The sequence below is a fragment of the Rutidosis leptorrhynchoides genome, unplaced genomic scaffold (genome assembly GCF_046630445.1).
Source record: "Rutidosis leptorrhynchoides isolate AG116_Rl617_1_P2 unplaced genomic scaffold, CSIRO_AGI_Rlap_v1 contig577, whole genome shotgun sequence".
In the NCBI taxonomy this organism is placed as follows: Eukaryota; Viridiplantae; Streptophyta; class Magnoliopsida; order Asterales; family Asteraceae; genus Rutidosis; species Rutidosis leptorrhynchoides.
In genome coordinates, this window is record NW_027266798.1 from 11,451 (window position 1) to 34,421 (window position 22,971).

The window sequence follows — 22,971 nt, forward strand, 5'->3', positions numbered from 1 at the left end:
CATAGTGATTAGAAAGGTTGAAGACATTATAAATCCCCGGAAGCATAAAAATTTAATGACAAACAAGTGGTAGACGTGGACGGTTTGTAGCGTTAGGGAGGTTATCCTGTAAGTAAGGACGATCTGAGGTTTGATTATCTTGTCTAGATAATAATGAGGATGAAATGTATAGTTCTAGCCATTCCCCATTATTTTATTTTGACAAATTACCCATTTCCAATCACTCCATCAGTTACCATGCTACTTTTTCTTTCACAATTATCAAAGGTTAATAGGGCGTGAATTAAATTACATGCTTTTTATTTTATTTTCATATATATATACCTGATAATCATAACATATTTCGTAGGTCACAAACGCCTAATGATAATCCTTTTGATCGGCAAATTACACCTTTCTAAGCAAAACTTAAACTTGTTAATATGAAAAAATAAAATAAAAAATTAATGTTTTATTCTGAAGAAAAATTTCACAATATGATTAATATAAATAGCAATTAAATGAAAATATTTTACTATCTATCTATTAACTAAAAAATCTTCATTCCACAATTATATAATGCGTAATTATGCTTATTAGATGCAAATTATACCCTATAAAAATTTGATTATGAAATATCGAAATTAACTCCATAAAACTCTATAGTTATATAATTTCCTTTCTTTTTCCCCTCATTTAAAGGAAAGTTGGACAAAAAAAATTCCTTTAAGTCTGAGGTTTATTTATTTTCTTTCTGTCACTTCTTCCGTCGATGTTAATATAAATATAATTTTTTGTCTCATACAAATTTTGACAAATTTAATAAATATTAATTATGATTTTTCATTATATTTTCATCATCTTCGCTCTCATGTCCTCATATACTCTCCCTTACCATCTTCATCCACATATCTTTTACAGAGAATTTTTAATCTATATAATCATAATCATATTAAAAAATAAATTAAAAAATATATTTTATTAATTTGTGTATGAAATCTTATAAATTAATATTTAATTTGGGGCGGAAGGAATATAAAAATTCATTGTTGAATACTGTAGTTGAGAGTGGTGATTGATGAATATAGATTCTTCAATCGTTTTCCTTAACATCGAATTGTACGAGCAATTTATTCACCACTCATCAACAAATCACCTGACAGCTCATGCACCAGACCAGGCTGATTAATTCATTTGTCCATCTCTCCAATTATGTATGTCACTCCAATTTTTATATTTCTGGTCACAATTCATTGTTGATCACATAACAGTATTATGGTGTTCGCTCAATTCTCTGTGGCCCCAATTTTCTGTTACTTTTGTGATTCTCCTTAATTCACAGTGTTCATGAGGAAAGAGACAATTTTGTGCATTCCAATTAATGGTCTTACAAATTATTTTTTAGTTTACCTGGTGAAGAGCTCCAATGAGTTTGGATTCTTCTTAAAGCCCCACTAATAATCTAATATATATTTGGATTTCGCACCCTTCTCTGTATATTGCTTGCATTGTAACTTCTAAGTAAAGTAACTTCTGGGGCCATGGATGAACACTCGCATTCAGTTAGACACCCTCTTCTTATGAGGGAAAGTGTTGAACTTGAACCTGCTTTTGTAAACAAATCGAGTGTTTTAGTGTCATGGTTGAAAACGGTTCTCAAAACTCTCATGTGGGCGATTTTGGCCGCATGGGTTGGTTTCATTTATGTGTATCCATCTGAATTTGGAACTAATTTGTTTGAGAAATGGATGAAAGCTACCAGTGGAACTCCTTTTGGAGTTACAGGTTGGCAATTGAACTTTTACCTCTCTGATACCTTCATTTTTTTTTTCATGTAATTATCATTATCTTCTTACCATGTCTGAGGTTTGACGTCACACGCTCTGCAGGAAGTATACTTCTGGCATTCAGTGGTCCAGTTTTTGCCATTGCATTTCTAGCTGTTGCTCACCTTATCATCTCTGGAAGAGAAGAGTTCATAAAGTGAGTCATTATGGATTTAAGTATTTCATGTTTACTGGTGCGTTCTTTTGATTTTCATCTATGCATTTGGTTGTTCTTATCGGTTTGTCCTTTAAAAGGAAAAAGCGTTCAAAGTATCCAAGCTTTCGGCTATGGACATTTCCTGTTCTAGTGGATGGACCCTTTGGAGTTGTTTCTGCTGCAGAGTTTATCGGGATATTTCTGCTGTCCACATTTATTCTCTGGGCTGTGTATGCTTACACGATTCAAAACATCAGCCTTTTACCAACTTTCCATTTACCAGATGAAATTCAAAGGTATGGTTAGTTTGAGAAACCCTATTTCCTGTAGAAGGTCTCTTTACTGGAATTTTTAAATTTTTTGGTTCTAGCGTGACTAGTTTTGTTGACTGATGTTTCCTATTTATGATCATCGTTGTCAGATATTTAATGCTGGAACTCACTGGACTTCGTTTCGGTTTGATTGGGTTACTTTGCTTGGTATTCCTGTTTCTCCCAGTTGCCAGAGGGTCGGTTCTTCTCCGGCTTGTAGATATTCCTTTTGAGCACGCCACAAGATACCATGTATGGCTGGGACATCTCACCATGCTGCTTTTCACACTGCACGGCTTACTCTTTGTAATTCCTTGGGCAATAGAAGGTCGTCTCATTAAAGAAGTAAGTTTTTACCTATCAAGGATAACATCATGGGACTTCTGTTTTCCTAATTGGTCAAGTTTACAAAGCTAAGCCCATTCTTTGATTGTATTACGCAGTTATTGGAGTGGAAAGATATTGGAGTGGCCAATCTTCCTGGCGTTATCAGCCTTTTAGCAGGTCTAGTAATGTGGGCGACTTCTCTTCATACAGTGAGGAAGCACTACTTCGAGTTGTTCTTCTATACTCACCAACTATATATAGTCTTTGTCGTCTTCTTCGCCTTGCACGTCGGTGATTTCATTTTCAGTTTTGCTGCTGGAGGGATTTATCTTTTTATGCTCGATCGATTTCTTCGGTTCTTTCAATCCCGAAAAACAGTCAAAGTACTTTCAGCCTCCTGCCTTCCATGTGGAACTGTGGAATTAGTTCTTTCAAAACCTGCAAGTAATAATAATTCTAATTTCTATCCCAGTATGTTCAGTGATTTCATGGCCTTTGTTTTCCTAACTGTTTTCCGGAATATTGTAGATTTGAGTTATAATGCGCTCAGCTTTATCTTCCTTCAAGTTCGGGAGTTGTCTTGGCTGCAATGGCATCCTTTTAGTGTTTCTTCTAGCCCTCTAGATGGAAAATATCATTTGGCTGTTCTCATCAAGGTTCTTGGCGAGTGGACAGAAAAACTCAAAGAAAAAATCTCAACGAAATCCAACCTAACAGTTTCTGTTGAGGGTCCTTATGGGCATGAAGTACCTTACCACTTGATGTATGTACACTCAAGTCTTAATCAATCGATGAATATATAATATTCATATTATCTAAATTTGCGGTTTTAATTTTCTTTTAATGGATAATCTTGTTCTTGTAGGTATGAGCATCTCATCTTAGTTGCTGGAGGCATTGGGATTTCTCCGTTCATAGCTGTCTTGAGCGATATCCTCCACCGTATTAAGGAGGGAAAACCTTGTTTACCGCGAAAAGTTTCAATCGTGTGGGCTGTCAAAAAATCTGATGAGCTTCCTCTCCTTTTATCATTCAATATGGAATCAATATGTCCATCTTTCTCTGAGAAACTTGATCTTGAGATTTGTACATACGTTACTCGAGAATCACAGCCTCCATTGGTATATAATATTTCCTATCTTCCAACAATCGTCCTTATTTCAATTTTTTAGTTAAAAGCTTACATTGTTTTTCATTATCCAGGAAGAAGGTAATGTTTACGAAGCCACAAACCATTTATCATCGCCTCCGCTCCATGGAAATGGAATGTCGGTTCTTGTCGGAACAGGGGACAACATTTGGTCTGGCCTTTATCTGGTCATATCCACAATAGGCTTTACTATTTTTCTGGCATTATTATATATCTTTTACATCAACCCATACAAGATATCTGCATGGTGGTACAAAGGGCTACTTCTAATAGTATGCATGACTGTAAGCGTTGTCGTTTTCGGGGGTCTAGTTATCGGTCTATGGCATATTTGGGAAAGACAAAGCTTGAAAAATGAGCAAAAGGAAGTGGAGAGTAGGTTAAATGGTAATCACGTCTCGCAGCAGAATGGAAGTTTATCGGAAAAAGCTTCAAGCCCAAGTTCAACACATATCGAATATGGCTCAAGACCAGATTTCTCGGGTAAGCCTAGTTACGATGTTTTTTGCTTCTTCTTTTTCGTGTTTTAGTAATAAGATGCATAAATGGTGAACGATTCAATGGTTATTGCAGAAATATTTGGATCAAAGATGGAAAAGTGGGGATCGAAAGATGTAGGAGTTATAGTATGTGGTCCTCCGACGCTTCAAACAAGTGTGGCTAAGGAAATCAGGTTGCAGAGTTTAAGAAGAGAGCACAATCATCCAATCTTTCATTTTCATAGCCATAGTTTTGATTTATAGGCATACACATATATATAATATATGTATATATATATGTCTTTAAAAGTAATTAGCATATATATATGTCGTTTAAAGTAATTAGCATTTCAGCATTATGGTTTCGTTTCAACAGTCACATGTATATGTTTATTTCAGTGATTATGTGTTATATAGTCTATTAGTAACTTGAGTTCAACACGGTGATGAATTATATTTATTTCTAGTATTTCAATGGTCTCAATTCTCAACCTAAATTACTGCTATCTTTGTTTTTAATTAACTGTCCTTTTTTCTATGTAAATCGATAAATAATTAGAGATGGAGGGAGTATTTTGATTTTCCATTACGACTGTCAAGCAAAGGTATATATACAAGGCATAACCTCACTGACCACACGATTTAAATGGGCTCGGAACAACAACACGCAAGCAAGTCTTAGTGGGTTTTCTTTTTGGAAATCATAGGAGGAAATAAATCCCTTGTAATTTGTTTCAAATTTGCAGACTTTATTTTGTTCTGTAACTAAAAATTGGGTCTTTTGACTATTTGCAGCTGGGAAACTCTCCCAGCATAATAATGTTTCGTGGAGGGATGACTCTTGTCTTGGAGATGGAAAGTTTGTTTCCCCTAAGTTGAAAGATCTTGTCGGTGGTTACTATGATGCTGGAGATGCAATCAAGTTCAGCTTCCCTCAATCTTTTGCAATGACTATGTTGAGCTGGAGTGTAATAGAATACAGTTCAAAATATGACGCTGCTGGAGAGCTCAACCATGTCAAAAGTATCATTAAGTGGGGTACTGATTATTTTCTCAAGACTTTCAATCACACTGCAGATTCCATCGACAAACTGGTCTCACAGGTAATCCATTGATTTCATTTGTATCTTGTGGTTTATGCTCAATTTCAGGTTGCTATAATTAAATTGATCACTTTTACAGGTTGGGGTTGGGAAAACTTCTGAAGACAATACTAATCCTAATGATCACTATTGCTGGATGCGTCCTGAAGACATTGATTATCGCCGGCCGGTTGCTGAATGCCATACTTGCTCCGATCTTGCAGCTGAAATGGCGGCTGCGTTAGCGTCGGCATCCATAGTCTTTAAGGACAATAAGGTCTATTCAGAGAAACTTGTCCATGGTGCCAGGACTCTGTTTGACTTTGCAAGGTTTCAGCAAGGCTTATACAGTACACGTGGTTCTGATGCTTCCCTGTTCTATAATTCAAGTAATTACTGGGATGAGTTTGTTTGGGGAGGAGCTTGGTTGTACTATGCAACTGGGAACATTTCCTATCTTGATTTTGTTACTAAGCCTGATATTGCTACAAAAGCTGGTGTTTTCTGGGGAAAAATAGATAATAGTGTGCTTAGCTGGGACAACAAGCTTGCTGGTGCCCAGGTACATTTCTCAACTTTATATTGTCTTTTTGGAGCATTCCACTGAACGTTCCCAATTTATAAGTTAATAAGAAAAAAATGTCAGGTTCCTTAGATGATGCTGATGTGGTTTTCTTTTTTCCTGTGTGCTTAGGTGCTTCTAAGTCGTTTGAGATTGTTCTTGAGCCCTGGATATCCTTACGAAGAAATGTTAAGGACTTTCCACAATCAGACCAACATAATCATGTGCTCATACTTGCCTTTTTTCACAAGCTTTAACAGAACCAAAGGTACTTTTCCGTTTTGCTTAACATGTTGCTGTTTATATTATCTCTTGGCATCTGACGACAAGTCTATCCTTTCTTTCAATCACAGGAGGCTTGATCCAGTTAAATCACGGAGATCCACAACCACTTCAATACGTTGGGAATGCTGCTTTCCTTGCAACACTGTATAGCGATTATCTTGAAGCAGCTGACACACCTGGCTGCTACTGTGGACCCAAATTCTATTCAACTAGTGTATTGCACGATTTTGCCAAGACACAGGTGCGTTGTTCTGTTTGTCTTGATAATTAAATAAAAATAAAACATTTTATCCCCTGTTTATTCGTTGAAAATTTTTCACTTGTTATTTAGAAAATTTTCACTTTTTGTCAGATAAATTACATCCTGGGCAAAAATCCTAGGAAAATGAGCTATATAGTAGGATATGGAAAACGTTACCCAAAACATGTCCACCACAGAGGAGCATCAATACCTAATAACAAGATAAAGTACAATTGTAAAGGTGGATGGAAATGGAGAGACTCTAAGAAGCCTAACCCTAACGTTATAGTTGGAGCCATGGTTCTGGTCCTGACAGCCGTGATGGGTTCGTTGACGTCCGTGCAAACTACAATTATACAGAACCAAGTCTTGCAGGAAATGCTGGTTTGGTTGCAGCACTTGTAAGCTTGTCAGGAGATAGAAAAAAAACTAAGCTCGACAAGAACACTATATTCTCGGCTGTTCCGCCAATGTTTCCAACTCCGCCGCCACCCCCAGCACCTTGGAAACCATGATTTTTCATTCTAACTTTAAGGAAAGACTAATACTGACGTGGATAATAGTTAATTTTCAATGTTGATTGATAATTAGCACTTAAAAGTCAAACCATCTTAGTTTCAATTTTTTATATTTTTTAATAATGTATATGTATTCTCTAAAAACACTTGAATTTGAACACTTCAAATTCTTGAACAATAAGTTTCCTTTTTTACTCGTGTGTGTATCTGAGCATTAGTTTATTTTGCTTCTGCATGGTCCTCTGTCCACTTTTGCATCATTAAATATGAATTAAGATTCTCTTTCTCTAATGACAATGTGAAAATATTTTGCTTTTTCCATGAACTTTAAATTTTAATGTGTAAATGAATATAGAGAAGGGACGCGGTTGGCAATATGATTCGAGCGATTCCCTTCAAATAGTGAAAAGTTACTCTGCTAATTTTTATTGCCATTTGCCACATGATTCACACAATATCCTTTTGTGCTTTGCCTCTGTCATTTGTATTTATTTATATTTTTTGTAAACTTTGATTGCATGCTATGTATTATTCTCTTCCTTTCTTTTCTAGATTCTTATTCTTTGCTTACTTAAAAGACTTTCTTCATGTTAAATTTTACTATCAACTATAGGACCTTTTCTTGTTTGTAGCATTTCCAAAACTCATTGAAAATGGCAGCAGTAGAGGAAACAGAAAACTCTTTAGGATATACACCGACATGGATTGTTGCTGGTGTCTGTTTTGTCATTGTGCTCATTTCTCTTCTAGCTGAACGCGGTCTTCATCGACTCGGAAAGGTATTCATACTCTCTTTTCTTATGAATTCTAATTTCCTTTTCAAAGATTTGGGAAACAAAACACTTGAAACTCATTTTTGGTTTGTTTGATCAGCTATTGAAGCATAAGAAGCAAGATGCTTTATTTGAAGCCCTGCAAAAATTAAAAGAAGGCAAGTTTTGCTAATTTTTTCCTGTCTCCAGGATTTTTGTACAATTTTTGAGGTACTAATAATTCCTGACATGTGTTAAAACAGAATTGATGCTTTTGGGGTTTATTTCCCTTCTATTAACCGTATTTCAAGGTGTAATTAGCGACATATGCATTCCAGAAGAGCTTAGTGCTGGAATGCTTCCGTGCAAGAAGGAGAGTCACGAATCATCCTCTCCTCACAATGCTACAGCCCATTGGAGACATCTATTGTCAGAAACAAGTACAGTGAGCTGTAAGAAGGTATATTTCACATAATGACTGCAATACCCTTCCAGGAAAAGAAAACATGTTCATTATTTTCTTCTCTGATAAATACAGGGGGAAGTTCCACTTTTATCATTAGAAGCACTTCACCAGCTGCATATTTTCATATTTGTATTGGCTGTCGTCCACGTGGTCTTCTGTGCCACCACGATGGTTCTTGGAGGGGCTAAGGTACTTTAACTAATTACTTCTTTCAGTTTTTGATAATGCTGCAAAGTAATTATCTCAACCTGATTTCTCATTTTGAAGATACGCCAATGGAAGCATTGGGAAGAATCTATTGTGCATGATGTAGAAGACCCATCAAAAGGTAACATACTAACATGAAATATGGAAATGCTCCGATATATCGTAATCGATTAGTAAACTTAATCTGCTTATAGAACTTTCTTTTTCGTATAACATACAGAGCTTTTTTCCTTTTGGCATCTCCGACAGAGAAAAATCATGGACATCACCACGAGATCTTTAAACTTCGTGGGGAAGGTTACTGGAGGAAAGCAGCTGTAATTAGCTGGTTGGTGAGTTCATATACTTAGCAGATTTCAAATTAAAAATATTTTATGTAATTTTCTTACATTATAGTTTTGTTTTGTAGATGTCATTCTTCAGACAATTTTATCATTCTGTCAAAAAGTCTGATTACCTCGCTCTTCGACTCGGGTTTATCAAGGTTAATTTCACTATCTCTGTCTGCTCACATTTTTTTTCACATATAGAATGTTTTTCTGTGACACACGGTTGGTTTGTTTCTTTTTTGGATTTAGCATAGACTCATTGCCCTGCGAATCACAAGTTCGATTTTCACAAGTACATGATGAGGACGCTAGAACTAGACTTCAAGAAAATTGTTGGAATAAGGTAGCTGTTGGAATTCGAAACCCTTTCCATGAGTGTTTCCCTGTGCATTGAAACTTTCAGATCTTTCACTTTAACAATATTGCATTCTGTGCTGACTAGAATTTTATGAATTAGCTGGTACTTGTGGCTGTTTGTGGTAGTCTTTTTGCTGCTGAATGTTTCAGGTAATTTTCTTTTGAAACGTGTATTCTTTCACTTCAGAAATTAGAATATCTTTTGACAAAGTTTGTTGGATTTACCTACAAATGCAGGATGGCATACCTATTTTTGGTTAGCATTTTTACCATTGATAGTAAGTAACATATATGTCTAGCTCCATTCCAAAGTTTTCTTATCAGATTTTGAGGAAAGAAATTGAAAAAGTCTAATAGTAGTGTTGAATTAACAGCTTCTACTTCTAGTGGGTGCAAAGTTAGAACATATAATAACCCGTTTGGCACAAGAAGCAGATAAAAACAAGCATCAAGTGGAACCAGTTCTTAGACCTTCCGATGATCACTTTTGGTTTCATCGTCCAGACATCGTCCTTCGTTTGATCCATTTCATATTGTTTCAAAACTCTTTTGAGATTGCCTTCTTCTTCTGGATCTGGGTACGTTACTTCCACTTCCAACCTATTTAATTATGCCAAGTATGATTTATGGACTTATATACTTTTTGTGGCAGAGCACATATGGATTCCATTCATGCATCATGGAAAAACTTGGATACATCATCACTAGACTTATTATAGGGTAATTCTTTGACCAAGTTTTGACCAATTTGATCAGTTCTGAGATAATGACTAATTGCAAATCTTAATAATAATTATACAGGGTGGTGGTTCAAGTTCTTTGTAGCTACAGTACCCTGCCATTATATGCACTTGTCACTCAGGTTGGTAAATACATACATACATACATACATACATACATACATACATACATACATATATATTTCCTAGCCTGCTTAAAAATAAGAAGTATCATAATTCATGTCGACCGATTACTTACAACACGCGTTTGTTTGTTTGATTGATTTGAAGATGGGAAGCAAGTTCAAAAGAGGAATGTTCGATGAACATGTGCAATCATCTCTAGATCTTTGGGTTGGATCTTCCACAAGTAGGATGATACAAGAACCTTTCGAGATTGATAATTTGGTCGAACAAGAAATGCTTCATATTCCGACAACATCGATATCTGAAATCTCTTCTCAGCCTTGATTGAATTCAAGTATTCAACTAAATCAGTTTTCTCATGATGATATACAAATTACATACATCTGGGTAATCCTGAGTTTCATGCTTTGTATCCCTTAAAATTTGCTTCATCTATCATCATACAGTCCTTTTTTGTAAGTTACGCTACAATTATACTTATAAGATTAAATCTTTTTTATTTTTAAGTTTATACATTCGACTTGTAATTTTTTCTTTTGACGTTCCTAACGGGATTCGAACATTCAACATCTCGATGATGGAGGCGATGTCTTTAACCATTACACAATTCTAGTGGTTGACTTTGTAAAATTTATGATTCAAAATGAACCCGTAACCGGTAACAGAAAAAACTGAATCCCGAAAACATAGTTTAGATAGAGTCCAAATCCAACTAATGTAACCAAGCTCTTCAACTTACCTCAATCTGCCACTCTGCTGTTAGGAGAAAAAAAATGGGCACGACAATCTCAAAACAAGAGAAAACTATTGATGATTTGCCGGAAGACATTCTGTTGAACGTATTTCTAAGACTATCAATCAAAACTCTTGGCTTCTGCCTCTGCGTGAAGAAGAAATGGCTTTCCATCATCAAGAACCCTCAGTTCATCTCCTTATACACCACCAACAAGACTGAAAAGATCCCATATTCGGTTTTGTGGCACGATTTCTATAACTGGCAGATATTTATCGACAATGACAGGTTCGATTTCTACAAGAACTTGTATCTTCCTGACAACATATACAAGGATGATGCATCCATTGCTGTTTCCGATGGCGTTCTCTGTCTCGCCAAGAAAACTGGTGTCATTGTGTTATGGAATCCCACTATTCAGAAGACCCTAACCCTCCCGGAACCCAGTTTCGGTAAACATTTACGCAGCGAGGAAAAATATGTGCTGGGATTTGCTTTTGATTCCCTGGCTAATGACTACAAGGTCATTAAAATTATCTGTTCTAAAGACGAGCAGTCACATCAAGTTGGGGTTTTCACATTACGTAGCAAATCCTGGAAGCTTGTTTCTGAAACCAACCCTAGTTACATTCTATCCGGACCTGCTCTTCCGAGCATTAATGATGCTCTACATTGGCTTGGCTTCTCTGATGATAATATTTATCCTGACATTGTGGGATTTGATGTAAATGCTGAGGTATTTCGAGAATTCAAGTTGCCAAACATTGACGTTAATGCTGAGGTAGGTGGAGATTTCGAGTGGTGAATCAGATTTGTACACCGGGAGACAGATTTCCGTCTGACAGTTTATGAGGAGACTTCAATTGCAGTTTCCCGTTATGATTTTAGTCATCATCTAGAATTATGGGTGATGAAAGAGTACGGTCATGTGGAGTCGTGGACCAAGATATGGACGTTTAGTGGCTCGCGACATTCCATTTCTTCCCGGTCCTTCGGTGCAAGAATATTGGGGCTTCGAGTTAAAGGGGAGATTTTGTGGCAAATGTTGTCGGATACATCTATGGTCCCTAGGGAACTGGAGTTACTCTTACCGTCCATTTCAACCAATCCTGAGAGTGAAGAAGAGAAGAGCGTTACACTTTTCCAAATTTATAATGGCAATAGATATTTCCAAGAAAGCTTGCTTCTGCTGGATGATACTAACGCCGTTAACGAAGACGTGAGCTCGGAGTTCTCATTGTTCAGAATCTCAATTTATTTTGTTATTGTTTCTCAGTTCTTCATATTTTACCAAAGCTGAAGAATCGTTTTCAATTGGCATTTATATAAGCTTATATGATGCTCTAGTTAGTCCAAGTTTAAATTTCCCAAGTACTGAATAACTTTTATTACCAGTGTCTTGGTTGCATTTGCTATATACAGATTGCTTCATCTTCTTTTTCACTTTTGAAATGTACAAAAGCTCAATTATAGGTCTTTAAGTTTGCCGCTGGCTGTTTATTGGGGCAAGGTCTGGGACCTCTATCCCCCGCCATAATTTAAAACGTTTTTGGAGAGATATGCAACGGCATAATGCAGACAAATTTCTGATAATTTCAAATGCCATTTAATTTGAACGGAAACCAAATAACAAGCGACGGAGCAAACGGACGATGTAACATCTGACCAACGAATCATCATCTCATTCATGTTGCAGAGATGTAAAAGGAAAATAATAAAATGGAAAAAGGAGTCATTTTATTTGTCAAACAGAAGGCTAATGAGGGTCCTAAAAACAGGACCTCTCTTGTTGTTCACAACTTCTCTAACATCCTTCTCATCAGGCACGAACCCTTTCTCCTTCATCTTCTCCAACAACTCTTTTCCCTCCTCCGTCTTCTCCTCTATCACAAACGCCTCGAACCCGGCCGTGTAGGTAGCAGCATTTGGACGCATGCCTTTTCCCATCATTTCCATCACCAACTTTTCGACATCACCCAACATCTTGGTGTCTTTCGCAAGTCCCCTGATCAAAACACTATAAGTATAGGCGTTGGGAGCCACCCCACATGCTAACATACGCCTGTAGACTTTTAAAGCCTCCTTGCTCTGCCCAGCATTGGCATACGCCTCTACGACGGCGGTATGAGCTACGACATCCGGCATTTGACCTTTATCCTTGATTTGAGCGAAGAGTTCCAATGCCTCGTGAGTAAGCCCGTCCTTAGACAAACCGTCGAACATCTTGACTGCATTGTTGAGGAGGCCATCATCTGATCGCATATTGTGGAAAACCTCTTGGAGGTTTTTGGATCGTCGGGTTCTTCGATTGCCGGCTTCTTGTTGAAGGGATCATAAGGAGGTGGTAGCGCCTTCTTCTTGGAGTCCGTAGGCTTTTCTCCATCGTCGTCTTCTTCTTCTTCGTCGTCGGAGGAGAGAGAGAAATTGACTAAGGTGCTCTTCTTATTCGTCGTCGTACTGGGTTTTTCTTCCTTGTGATGATGGTGATGATGAGGAGAAGAACAACAAGAACAGGAAGATGAGAAGGATGATGTAAATAGAAGCTGTGAAGCTGGTAAATTTGAGGTAGTAAAAGTTGGAGAGCTACCGAGGAAAGAAAACAGACTTGATGTTGTTGTTGTTGTCGTTGAAATTAACGTCTGCCATGATGAGAAGAGAATGGGATTTCGCTTACAAATGGAAATCGAAACAGAGAGACAGCGAGATATGGCGGCCATTACTGTAAACAGATACCTGTCTTCGGAGTTATAAAACTAGAGATTATTCTAGAAACTTCTCAAATAATTACTGTAATAACTCTGGGTTAGAAATATTTCATTTCACCTAGTGTTGGGCTACTTGTATTGACTTTACCGAAATAAAACTTACATCCTTCTGCTTTACATATTTAATTACTAAATCAAATCATCTATAAAGGAGGACGTCGTTGACATTGATTCTTCTTTGAGCAATGCCATTGATTGATTGCCAACAAAGGTAGATTGAATATTTCAAAACCACATGATGATATTTAAAATGAATAATAAAACACAGGTTTTCTGATGTGTGAATTTAAGTAATTTACACTACGAATGTAACATACAATCAAAGAATAATACAAACACTCAAATCTGGCTTTTGAATACCACAAGTCACAACTAAAATAATCATAAACATCTCCACCATGCATGCATAAAAGGCTCCCGATGAACACCTTCCTTCAAATAAAGTCGTCCGATAGCATTGGTGGGGGCACGTATGGTTTCCGAGCAATGGGTGGCTGTTGCGGAGCCTGCAGTTGCGCTTGCGCAACCTCTGGTAGCGGTCTCGGAACCTCCAGTTCCTGTGGCATAATCTCTGGTTGCAGTGTCGTAACCTCTGGTTGAACTGATTCGTTTGCGGATGAGACTTTTTCATCTGAAGGCGCACCAGGATCTGGCGTTGGAGTATTATCACTTGTAGACGTCTCTTCATTTGTTGCCTCATTATTAGGTGCTGCTTCTGCCTCATTTTTGGGTTCTTTCGGCTCGCTCTCAGAAGTGGATGCCGTCGTATCATCCGGTTTAGTTTCCGTCGATAAAGGAGGATCTTTATTCTCACCGGATTCTGGTTGGTTAGCATCTGACGACGTGGTCGGATCGGTTCCTGGTGCTGCTTCAGCAGAGGGAGGAGGTGCTTCTATTGCTAACGGTTTGGATTGTTGCTGCTGCTGCGACCCGTTTGAGTGATAGGCAATGGTTTCTTCTTGGGAATAGTAATTGAAGCCGATAAAGAAGACATGCCAGGAGGGAGGATTTCGATGGGTGGTTTCTTCCTGCATCAGCGAGACTCGTAAGCTTAGGTTCTTCAAGAGAAGCCAGAAACGCATCTGTCGCATCTGTCTTTGTTCCTGGAGTGTGATCAACCTCCTTTTGTAACATTTTATTCCAACTCTCAACAAAGTTCTTTAATGTTGGCCGCCCGTGTGCCTGTTATTCAGACACGTAATGACAGTCAAAATTATCAATTTAATAATAATATCAGACATGTAATGACAGTCAAAATTATCAATTTAATAATAATATCTATTTTTAAGGAAAATAAAAAAACCATACGTGAGCATGAAGCACGGCCTCGGCAAGCATCCCAGTGTCTTGCCATGCCTTCTCCATAAGAGCATTATCGCCCAAAACTGCAGCTGCAAAAGCTGCTTCACGTCCTGACCCAACTGAGATCAAATTGTTTACCAAACCCTGTATATGCATGCCATCATGAAATTGTTTATTTAAAAACAATGCAGTGTGTGTAATAAGCAGAAAGTACGACTACTTACACTCAAGCGTGTTAGCTCTCCATGGTTTGCAAGGCGTAATGCGAGTCCTCTTAATTCATGACCTTGCAAAGCTCCTTTCAATGACCCAGCAGCAGCCAATCTCTTAAGAGCTTCACGAGCAATGTCAGCTTGTGCTGTTGCATCGGCAGCATCAATGAGGTCTAAAAACTCTTTTGCAAATTTGACAACTCCTTGGACAGCATCCACCACATCTTCCTTCTTTGCTGTTAAGCTTAGAATATCAGTCAATTCCAGCCCTACAGTGTCCTGCCCTATTTCTTTACTATTGCTCATTGTGAGTAGGCATTGGAGAGCTCTTTTTAAATCATTGCTTTGCATGGCCAGATCAAACTCCAACCTAGAATATCATCACAAAGAGCGACGTATATTGTTAGAACATCCATGGATCAAAATGCAAAATGGACAATCGGAAACAAAATTAAAGTGAAATCAGCAAAGTACCAACCTTTTAGATATTCCAGGTAAATGAAGTGCTTCAGTAGCATAGCCCATCCCAAGCATAAACTGCGCCAAATCGTCATGATGTTCCCTACCAAGCCTAATCGCCCTGTGAAGGAACAAAAGAATGAGTATCCACAATCAAGTGTTAGTTAACAAAACCAGGAGATTATTATATATTAGTACCATTTTACAGCACTGACAGCATCTCCATAAGCAGCAAGACAGCGACAGCGAATACCAGGATGGCTTAGTGACAATGCATGGGCACACATATACCTGCCAAAGACGATAGGGTGTCAACAAAACCAGATATGAATTTGGAGAATCGAATTACTTTTGAATTTCCCACACGTGGGCTCCTCTAATGAGATCCTTTCATTCACCTGTCAATAAGCCAAAGCACACCATCTCTTACTCCCACCAAGACCAGGGGGCCGACAGGTCGTTTTTGTTCCGGTGGAAAGCGAGTAACTGCCACCGACACCCCTCCCCCACCAACAGCAATCTCATTGGCTTTTCTATCTGTCTCCTTTGGCATTAAGGAATCATCACCATCTACTCTAGATTGTTTTGATAATGACAGGAAAGGAGGCACAGAAGGAGCATGCTGGAAAGAAGCTAACCGAACCACCTGAGAGGAACACAGAGAATTGCACGAAGAATGGTGTAAAACTAAGCCTGCAATCAATATGCTCTAAAACAAATCCATACAAAATATTAGATATCTTAACCTGAAGCATTGGGGGCCTCAAGGCCGTTCTTTCTTGTGAGGAGGATTGCGAACCTTCTACTGCAATCAGGGCTAATTCTCCATGCTCAGCAACTGCCCTTGCCTGAGCCTCCTTAGCTTTCATTTCTTCCTTCATCTTTTTTGTTTCAATATCAATAGGCGTGACTCCAGCGTCCACGAAAACACACCTGAGGAATTACAGTATTGCATACAAGCACAGTTTAGCTATAATTTTGTATAACATAGTTATAGTCGCATGCAGAGTCTGGAATTGTTATTTTTTAAAACATCTGGCTTAACATCCTTCCCCTTTCTTAAGGTTAGAAATTGGATAGTCATTCACATCAACTTATTATTATTATTATTTAAATTTTCGCTCAACTTAAAAAGTATTTCAAGAAAATATAGGAATATAATCTTGGATTTAAAATCTTACTCGATGGTGGTTGGAGTTGCCACAAACAGTTGCCTCCGATGCCAAACAGCTCCAGTAGCATGGGGGATTGCAACATCTCCTAGGTAACGATATTGTGGTCGTAAAGCAGATATGACAATATATTGCTGATAAGCAAAAGCACAATACTCAACAGTCTGGTCCCACGCAGTCCAATCTGGCTGAGGAAGCAAACCACCCACAGGTTGAAAAGTTTCCCAGCTGCACATGGTAACATTAGTCAATCACTGAAGAAAGAAAACTGTTTCTTGGAAAACAAAAATAGGAAGCTGTAAACTTCAAATATATTTGTAGTTTTCAATTTTTCAAAAGAAATGCATCCTCAGCTTTTCCAGACTATGAGGAAAGAGAGATTGGTTTCTGAAACAGAAAGAAATTTCCATCATCTAACCTGTAAAGCTGAAAGTTTAGTGGTGCAGCTTCAGTAGAAGGTCTATGCGAAGAAAACCCATCGTTGTAAGTGCTGAAGGAAGAAACACCACTGCTTCCAAACCCTGATAATGGCATAGATTGGATCGTTGAAATAGCTGTTGCCGCACCAGGGCTAATCCTCCTGGAGGTTCGATATGCCACACCAAGTAGCGCACCTCCATGTAAACCAATGACCTTAAATTGACACATAAACAGCTCCTGAGTAACTCTAAATGATTCAATGTCATCAGATATCTTAGATGCTCAGAAAAGATTAGTACCGGCTCACTGTGGCCTCCGATGGACCTCATCAATATATTTGAAGTGCCATCGTCCAGCAAGATGCGGACTTGAATGTTAGCTGAAGAAGCAGCGGTAGCGGCGGCGGCTGCAGCTTGTGCCGCTGCTGCAGCGGCTTCTTTTGCTTTTCTCGATGAGCTTCCTTTTGGAATAACTGGCATTCTTGGGGCAAATGCTGATTCCAATATGGCAAATCTGTCACGACATGTATCCCAAGCCAGCAGCCGTGCACTGCCTGAATCTACAATGGACCAATCGCTAACCTTGTAAATAGAGAAGTACGGAATATCGGGCCACACAATTGCAAGATATCTGCAAAGGAAAATTTGTGGAAATGTCGAACCAGTTAGTTATCAACACACAATAGTCCACATATACACCGGAAAAGAGTATCAATTTCGCAAGTTTCCAGAAGACATAAAAAGATGTAGGCTTGTTTAGAATTTAGATGATTGGAAGTAGAAAAAGTTCAAGGCACTTACTTTCCTGAACTGCTTACAGATAGGACTGCATATGAATCATGGGGAACAGGTGTACTGATGTGCTTTTTTAGCTGCTTGACATGTAGTGGCTCAACAGCATCTCCTTTAGACCTTCCAGCTTCAGACAATGAACCGTTGCTTGCACGAGAAGGGTTTGCTGTGGTGGACAACTGGAAATTCAACAGTTTTAATTCTCTCTCAATAACATAGACAGCAGAATGCTCCCTACTATCTGATGGTGTAGGCAGTGGACAAACGGCAGGCAGTGATCTAACATCAAACTCACTGACAATAACCCCAATGTTGGTTCCAGTAGCAATGAGGTGAGGTTGCAGAGGATGTGCGACCATACAATAAACCTGCAGTAGCAAGTCGGCACAGTCAAACAAGATCAACTTATTAATGACAGCGACATGAAGAAAGAAACTTGAAAGAGTTTTACACCACATAAGCTATTTTTCAATGTAACATGCAAACAACAGAAATCAAGAACAGGATGCAAACTAACACAGACCAAGAGAATATCCAACTTAGAATTCGGAAAGAACTGAATATAAACTTGCTGGAAGATAAATGGGAAAGAACCAAAGACCTAAAGTCAAATCATTTGAGAATGTGGCACATTTACATTTCTGTCATTGTTTCTCTCCGAAGAAGAGTGAATGAATTGACAAAAAAACTGAGGGAGCGAAAAGCCAAAAGGAGTTGTTTACTCTAAGTTTCTTGTGAGATGCAAGTACTTGAGGAGGCACCAGAGAGGAAAGTTCACACAAAGGCCTGGTAAGTGCTGAATAAGTGGGATGTTCAATAGCCCTGCAAAAAAAGATTCAAGGAAGTGAGATCCTCTGGATTTGGTGACAGTCATCAAACAGAAAGGAAATGCCATTATTATCCCATTAGCCATTGGTCCATTCATCACAAGCTGATGGATGTAAGAACCAAACTTTCACGTGGATGATAGAGAAGAAATCCGTACCATATGTGAGAGTCTTTGACACAGGTCAAAATGTCCAAATTAGGAGCCCGCGGATGACACCAAGATGACACGCTATGGCAAGCCAACTTGGGAACAGGTTTGATTCGCCGCAACTCCTGTACAGAGAATTGAAAAGAGAACAACGAAAAGACGAGTTATGGTAATGTCCAAGGTCCAAGCTACTTTGAGGGTGAAAAAAGGAGCTTTTAGGAGATCATATCAAACCTTGAAAGAAACTGTATCCCAAATTGCCAATGTTTTATCTGCCCCAATTGTGATAAGTTGAGGCGCACCTCCAATTACTCTCGAGAGTTCAACACCTACAACCCCACCATCATGTGCCTATCGATATCATAGATAGAAACATTAAAATTGTTGGTCTACTACTAGAGAATGAGATTCTACAACATATATATATATTATTAAAAAAACATTCCGTGTCTTTATCATATGCATTAACACACAGCTGACTATTAGGAACTTGAAATAACCGAGCACATAATAAGAAAATAGTAATACATTGCTTGACAACAAGCAACATAGCAGAGGTTATGCTGAATTTTGTCATGGCAGTGACTTCGGACATTTTAACAGAATGCTAATGAACAAGAAGGATAAAGTTGATAGATTAACTGCCATACTAATTACTGGTCATGAATACAGTTTAAAAATGTACGTTATTATGAGCAGACAAAGCAGAAAGCCACCTTTAAGCTCAGCTTGGGTACAAGCTCTCGTGAATCTTGTCCATGCTCTGCACTCCAGAGGATGAGTAAACCATCACTACCACCCGAAACAAGAAGTGCCTAAAATCAAAGACAAAATATGAATGGGGAGGAAAAGAATGAGCAGCGAAACTTAGACTTCAGAAAAACTTCTAGTGCATAAAAGCAAACCAGATGAATGAACTCGCGAAACCCATAATTCACATTCAAGAGCAAGTATAATGGCAATTCTGAGTAAGATTTACCTCCCCGGAAGAAGCCATAAATGTCATCAGACAAGAAATTGATCCTTTGTGACCGCCCGTGTATCTTCGCACAAGCTGTAGACAGTGTAAAGAAATAGATTTTACTATACATGAGAATGTTCATACTCAAAATATGATAGAAAAACGAACAAGCCCTAACCTTCCAAGTAAGCATTGATAAAACTCTAATGACACCATCAGACCCGCCAAAAGCAACGAGGGGGCTGTCACCTGCAGCATTTCTACACAGGAACTCCATACTGCAAAAGTAAAATAGCAAGAACACAACAAGACAAACATCAAGACAATTGCAGAATTGTTTGGAAGCAACGCATTGAAATGAAAAAATTGGACATAAACAAAAAATTTAAAATACTAGATTCCACACAAATAAGACTTGCCAAAGAAGTGATTTGTTGTCAAGCTCCTGTTTTGGTACATCACGGCCACGCATCGTCACCAAGTCCAAAAATATGGCTTTATTTTCACAACAAATGACAAGGAAATGCCTTCCTTTTGTTGATGGAGCAGGCGGAGAAAAGGCTGATGTGAGATGATTGCCAGCCGATGGAGCCTCTGCAGCAGCAGAGCGGTTATGATAAAGTTGCCAAAAGCGGACATCATCGTCATAAAAGTTGACCTGCTTAACACTTCAAACCATATCCCACCATATATGTTAAAGCCTCGAGATAAAGCATAAAACCTAAGGATTGGAGACGAGCTAAGATGGGACCATTACCTTCCTCCTCGGATAGCTTCAGTAGGTTTTCCTTTAGAATCTGTCAACCACATACCAAAAACAGCAATAAGTATTCCATATTCAGAGGCTTCATGAACTAAACAAGTGCTAGTGTCAACGAAGAACTTTTAATCTATTCAATAAGCCTTCGATAACACATGAAGCTAATTGGTTAATGGTCTACCCAGGAGAAATATCGCCATCTAGAGTTTTTACCAGGAATAGTTATTTAATAGGATGAAGTGCGATGCACAGATTATTGGTTATAGAGTTATTCTACACTGGTATCATGTGAAAGATGGGAAACTACATGAATGAAGCAGAAGTTTGTTCTTCTAGTGAAGCATGAATTTAGTATCAACAACAATGTGAGTATGCATGAAGGAAGCTAGATGGAAATTTTTGAGGCATAAATTTCTTCTAGTGAGATACATCCCCATAAACTTATTATCGGCAATGCTGTGAGTGTGCATTAAAGCAGAAACTTAGCTCGAGATGTAAATTATTGTTGGTTCGGTAAAAATAAAAACTTGTATCAATGGAAATTAATAAAGTCAAAACAGAAATCTAAAGGAAGTAACACCTAATTCTCCCTCAGCAAGCTTCTCTAGCTTCACCCCAACCAAACGCCTTTGATCAACCCCACCAGCTTTTAGTTCGTATATCACCTGAGAGAGAGAATGATTCGTAGATGATTCTCAACTTCATTATTCAGAATAACTAGAAAAGAAAGAATTAAAGCTGAAAAATGAGTTGTAGTGATTTAACCTGGCGGTGTTCCCAATTCCAAACGGAGACGTGATCTGATGCATCGGCAGTAACAAGCCATGGATGCGTGGGATGCAGCTGAATCTTCACGATTTTATCGTTACTCGGCCGAAATGCCCTCAAACGCAGCATTTTCGACCGGAGCTGTGTAGAATAGACGACGAAGAAAACTGAATCTAAATCTCAAGCGAAGTACGAGTACCTCCACCTCTCCCTATCTCTTTTCCTCTTCCTCTCTCAGATGATAGCTAGCTAGCTCACTTGTATCGTATCTCTCTTGGTTCACTTCATCGATCGCAGATTCGCCATTATCGACTGGAATTGCTGTTCCAGAGTAATTTTTACCTTAAACCGTCCACAACAAGAAGTCATTAAATTTTAATTTAATTTTTTATTTTACAGTGAAATCTTTATATTTTAACCTTCATTAAAAAAAAAATAACCAAGCAGGTAATATTGGTATATTAAATTTTAAAGGGTCAGAAGGTTTTTTTTTTTCCTTTTAGATTAAGGATTAGAAGTTTCAATTTCTCCCTTAAGACAATAATAATTTCTGATTTTTTTATTTTTTTTGTTTGATGATGATTCTATTCTATTTTGTTTTATTTTATTTTTACTAAAGAAATTTTTACTACTCTTAGAAGTAGGTTTAAAAATTCGTCACAAATTTATGTGACATTTAAACTACTACTCCACTATTTTTAAGGTGAAATTTATTAACCAGAAAGTAATATAAAAATATACAGTATACGAATAGGTCGATCTCATAACTTTAGAATTTCAAAAAAAAAAAAAGAATTTCAGTATGATAATTATAAGTAACGGCGTCATCTTGAAATAGTACAGAAATAAATCATCCCAATTGGAGTTTTAGAACTGATAGATCGATAGAAAAAATGGGGACAGTGGCCGTGCTCTTTTCCTTGTTGCAAAACACAGAAATCGTGAAAGTAGTCAGATCTGTTCGGTGGTGAGGACCAATCTGCATACTTTAGCATTTTGGGCCAAAACATCATCTTTCTTCTTTTTCCCAAGGAGCCCAAAAGAACTTCTACTAATTGTTTTGACCATTAGAGCGGGATAATAACATTTTTAGTACCTCAAAATGAATTTAGCTACACAATTTGATATTTCGTGCGTTTTTTTTTAACAACTTGATATATTTTCGTCAAAAATTCTAATAAACTCATGTCTTTTGCTTACGTGGCAAGTTAATTCCGTTAAGATTGTCTAAGTCAAAGCCACATAAGCGACACATTACCACTTGACTCAGCTAATATGACACGTCAACATCCTTAACCTTCCAAACAATTTTGAAGATTCCGGCCACTACTTCCAGCGATGCTACGATCGAATATCGTTGGATTTCGAAATTTTTTTTAAAGCCTAACTCTTTTCGACGAGGTGAACATCGTGTTAGTGTTGAAATTTTCAAATTTCAAACCTTTAGGTGCAGATCTAAGCTTAAAGTTGCTAAAATCGAACCTTTAAGCTTAGATATGCACCAAAAGGTTTGAAATTTGAAAATTCGGACACCATCACGATGTTCACCTCGTCAAAACGAATCTGGCTATATAAAATTTTTCAAAATTCGACGACGTTAAACCTCAGCATCGCCAGAAGTGGCGGTCAGAATTCTGTCGGTGGTCGCCGGTCTCCGAATTCTATAAAATTTTAAAAAGACGGTCTTGTTTGGACGAGGTGAACCTCGTGGTGCTGTCGGATTTTTCAAATTTCAAACCGTCTGGTGCAGATCTAAGC

At 38.0% G+C, this 22,971-nt stretch overlaps 4 protein-coding genes and 2 pseudogenes across 4 annotated transcripts; 4 read left to right on the plus strand and 2 right to left on the minus strand.

Annotated features, from left to right (window-relative positions):
* The first annotated feature begins 440 nt into the window (after positions 1-440).
* LOC139884617 (endoglucanase 25-like) lies at positions 441-6,914 on the plus strand (annotated as a pseudogene).
* Positions 1,521-4,493, plus strand: LOC139884620 (ferric reduction oxidase 7, chloroplastic-like). The gene is made up of 9 exons (XM_071868636.1): positions 1,521-1,764; positions 1,869-1,962; positions 2,061-2,258; positions 2,384-2,618; positions 2,717-3,044; positions 3,129-3,363; positions 3,466-3,721; positions 3,804-4,233; positions 4,324-4,493. Exons 1-9 carry the CDS (start codon positions 1,521-1,523, stop codon positions 4,491-4,493), a joined length of 2,190 nt encoding a protein of 729 aa, XP_071724737.1.
* Positions 6,915-7,570: 656 nt separating the features above from the next.
* LOC139884608 (MLO-like protein 13) lies at positions 7,571-10,218 on the plus strand. The gene is made up of 14 exons (XM_071868625.1): positions 7,571-7,696; positions 7,791-7,848; positions 7,933-8,129; positions 8,208-8,324; positions 8,403-8,444; positions 8,594-8,674; positions 8,752-8,826; positions 8,926-9,014; positions 9,129-9,178; positions 9,266-9,306; positions 9,403-9,606; positions 9,681-9,748; positions 9,830-9,890; positions 10,039-10,218. The coding sequence occupies exons 1-14, from the start codon at positions 7,571-7,573 to the stop codon at positions 10,216-10,218; spliced, it is 1,389 nt and encodes a 462-aa protein (XP_071724726.1).
* Positions 10,219-10,667: 449 nt separating this feature from the next.
* On the plus strand, positions 10,668-11,927 carry LOC139884609 (F-box/kelch-repeat protein At3g06240-like). Its single transcript, XM_071868626.1, has 2 exons — positions 10,668-11,428; positions 11,516-11,927. Exons 1-2 carry the CDS (start codon positions 10,668-10,670, stop codon positions 11,925-11,927), a joined length of 1,173 nt encoding a protein of 390 aa, XP_071724727.1.
* Positions 11,928-12,364: 437 nt separating this feature from the next.
* On the minus strand, positions 12,365-13,344 carry LOC139884610 (uncharacterized; annotated as a pseudogene).
* Positions 13,345-13,826: 482 nt separating this feature from the next.
* Positions 13,827-21,342, minus strand: LOC139884611 (uncharacterized). Its single transcript, XM_071868627.1, is given in 23 exon segments — positions 13,827-14,251; positions 14,296-14,421; positions 14,424-14,574; positions 14,701-14,838; positions 14,919-15,276; positions 15,385-15,486; positions 15,564-15,656; positions 15,764-16,011; positions 16,112-16,298; positions 16,547-16,765; positions 16,956-17,170; positions 17,257-17,587; positions 17,758-18,116; positions 18,471-18,570; positions 18,734-18,849; positions 18,959-19,075; positions 19,441-19,539; positions 19,704-19,778; positions 19,864-19,963; positions 20,105-20,353; positions 20,443-20,482; positions 21,026-21,110; positions 21,211-21,342. Coding segments are annotated over 23 exon segments (4,065 nt in total).
* Positions 21,343-22,971: the final 1,629 nt, after the last annotated feature.

Coding starts and splice junctions, on each gene's coding strand:
- LOC139884609 (XM_071868626.1), top strand. CDS start 10,668: ATGGGCACGACAATCTCAAAACAAGAGAAAACTATTGATGATTTGCCG. Junction 11,429..11,515: donor GTAGGTGGAGATTTCGAGTG/GTGAATCAGATT, acceptor TTATGATTTTAG/TCATCATCTAGAATTATGGG.
- LOC139884608 (XM_071868625.1), top strand. CDS start 7,571: ATGGCAGCAGTAGAGGAAACAGAAAACTCTTTAGGATATACACCGACA. Junction 8,325..8,402: donor TGGTTCTTGGAGGGGCTAAG/GTACTTTAACTA, acceptor CTCATTTTGAAG/ATACGCCAATGGAAGCATTG. Junction 8,827..8,925: donor TTCGACTCGGGTTTATCAAG/GTTAATTTCACT, acceptor GATTTAGCATAG/ACTCATTGCCCTGCGAATCA.
- LOC139884620 (XM_071868636.1), top strand. CDS start 1,521: ATGGATGAACACTCGCATTCAGTTAGACACCCTCTTCTTATGAGGGAA. Junction 1,963..2,060: donor GGAAGAGAAGAGTTCATAAA/GTGAGTCATTAT, acceptor GTCCTTTAAAAG/GAAAAAGCGTTCAAAGTATC. Junction 2,619..2,716: donor AAGGTCGTCTCATTAAAGAA/GTAAGTTTTTAC, acceptor TGTATTACGCAG/TTATTGGAGTGGAAAGATAT.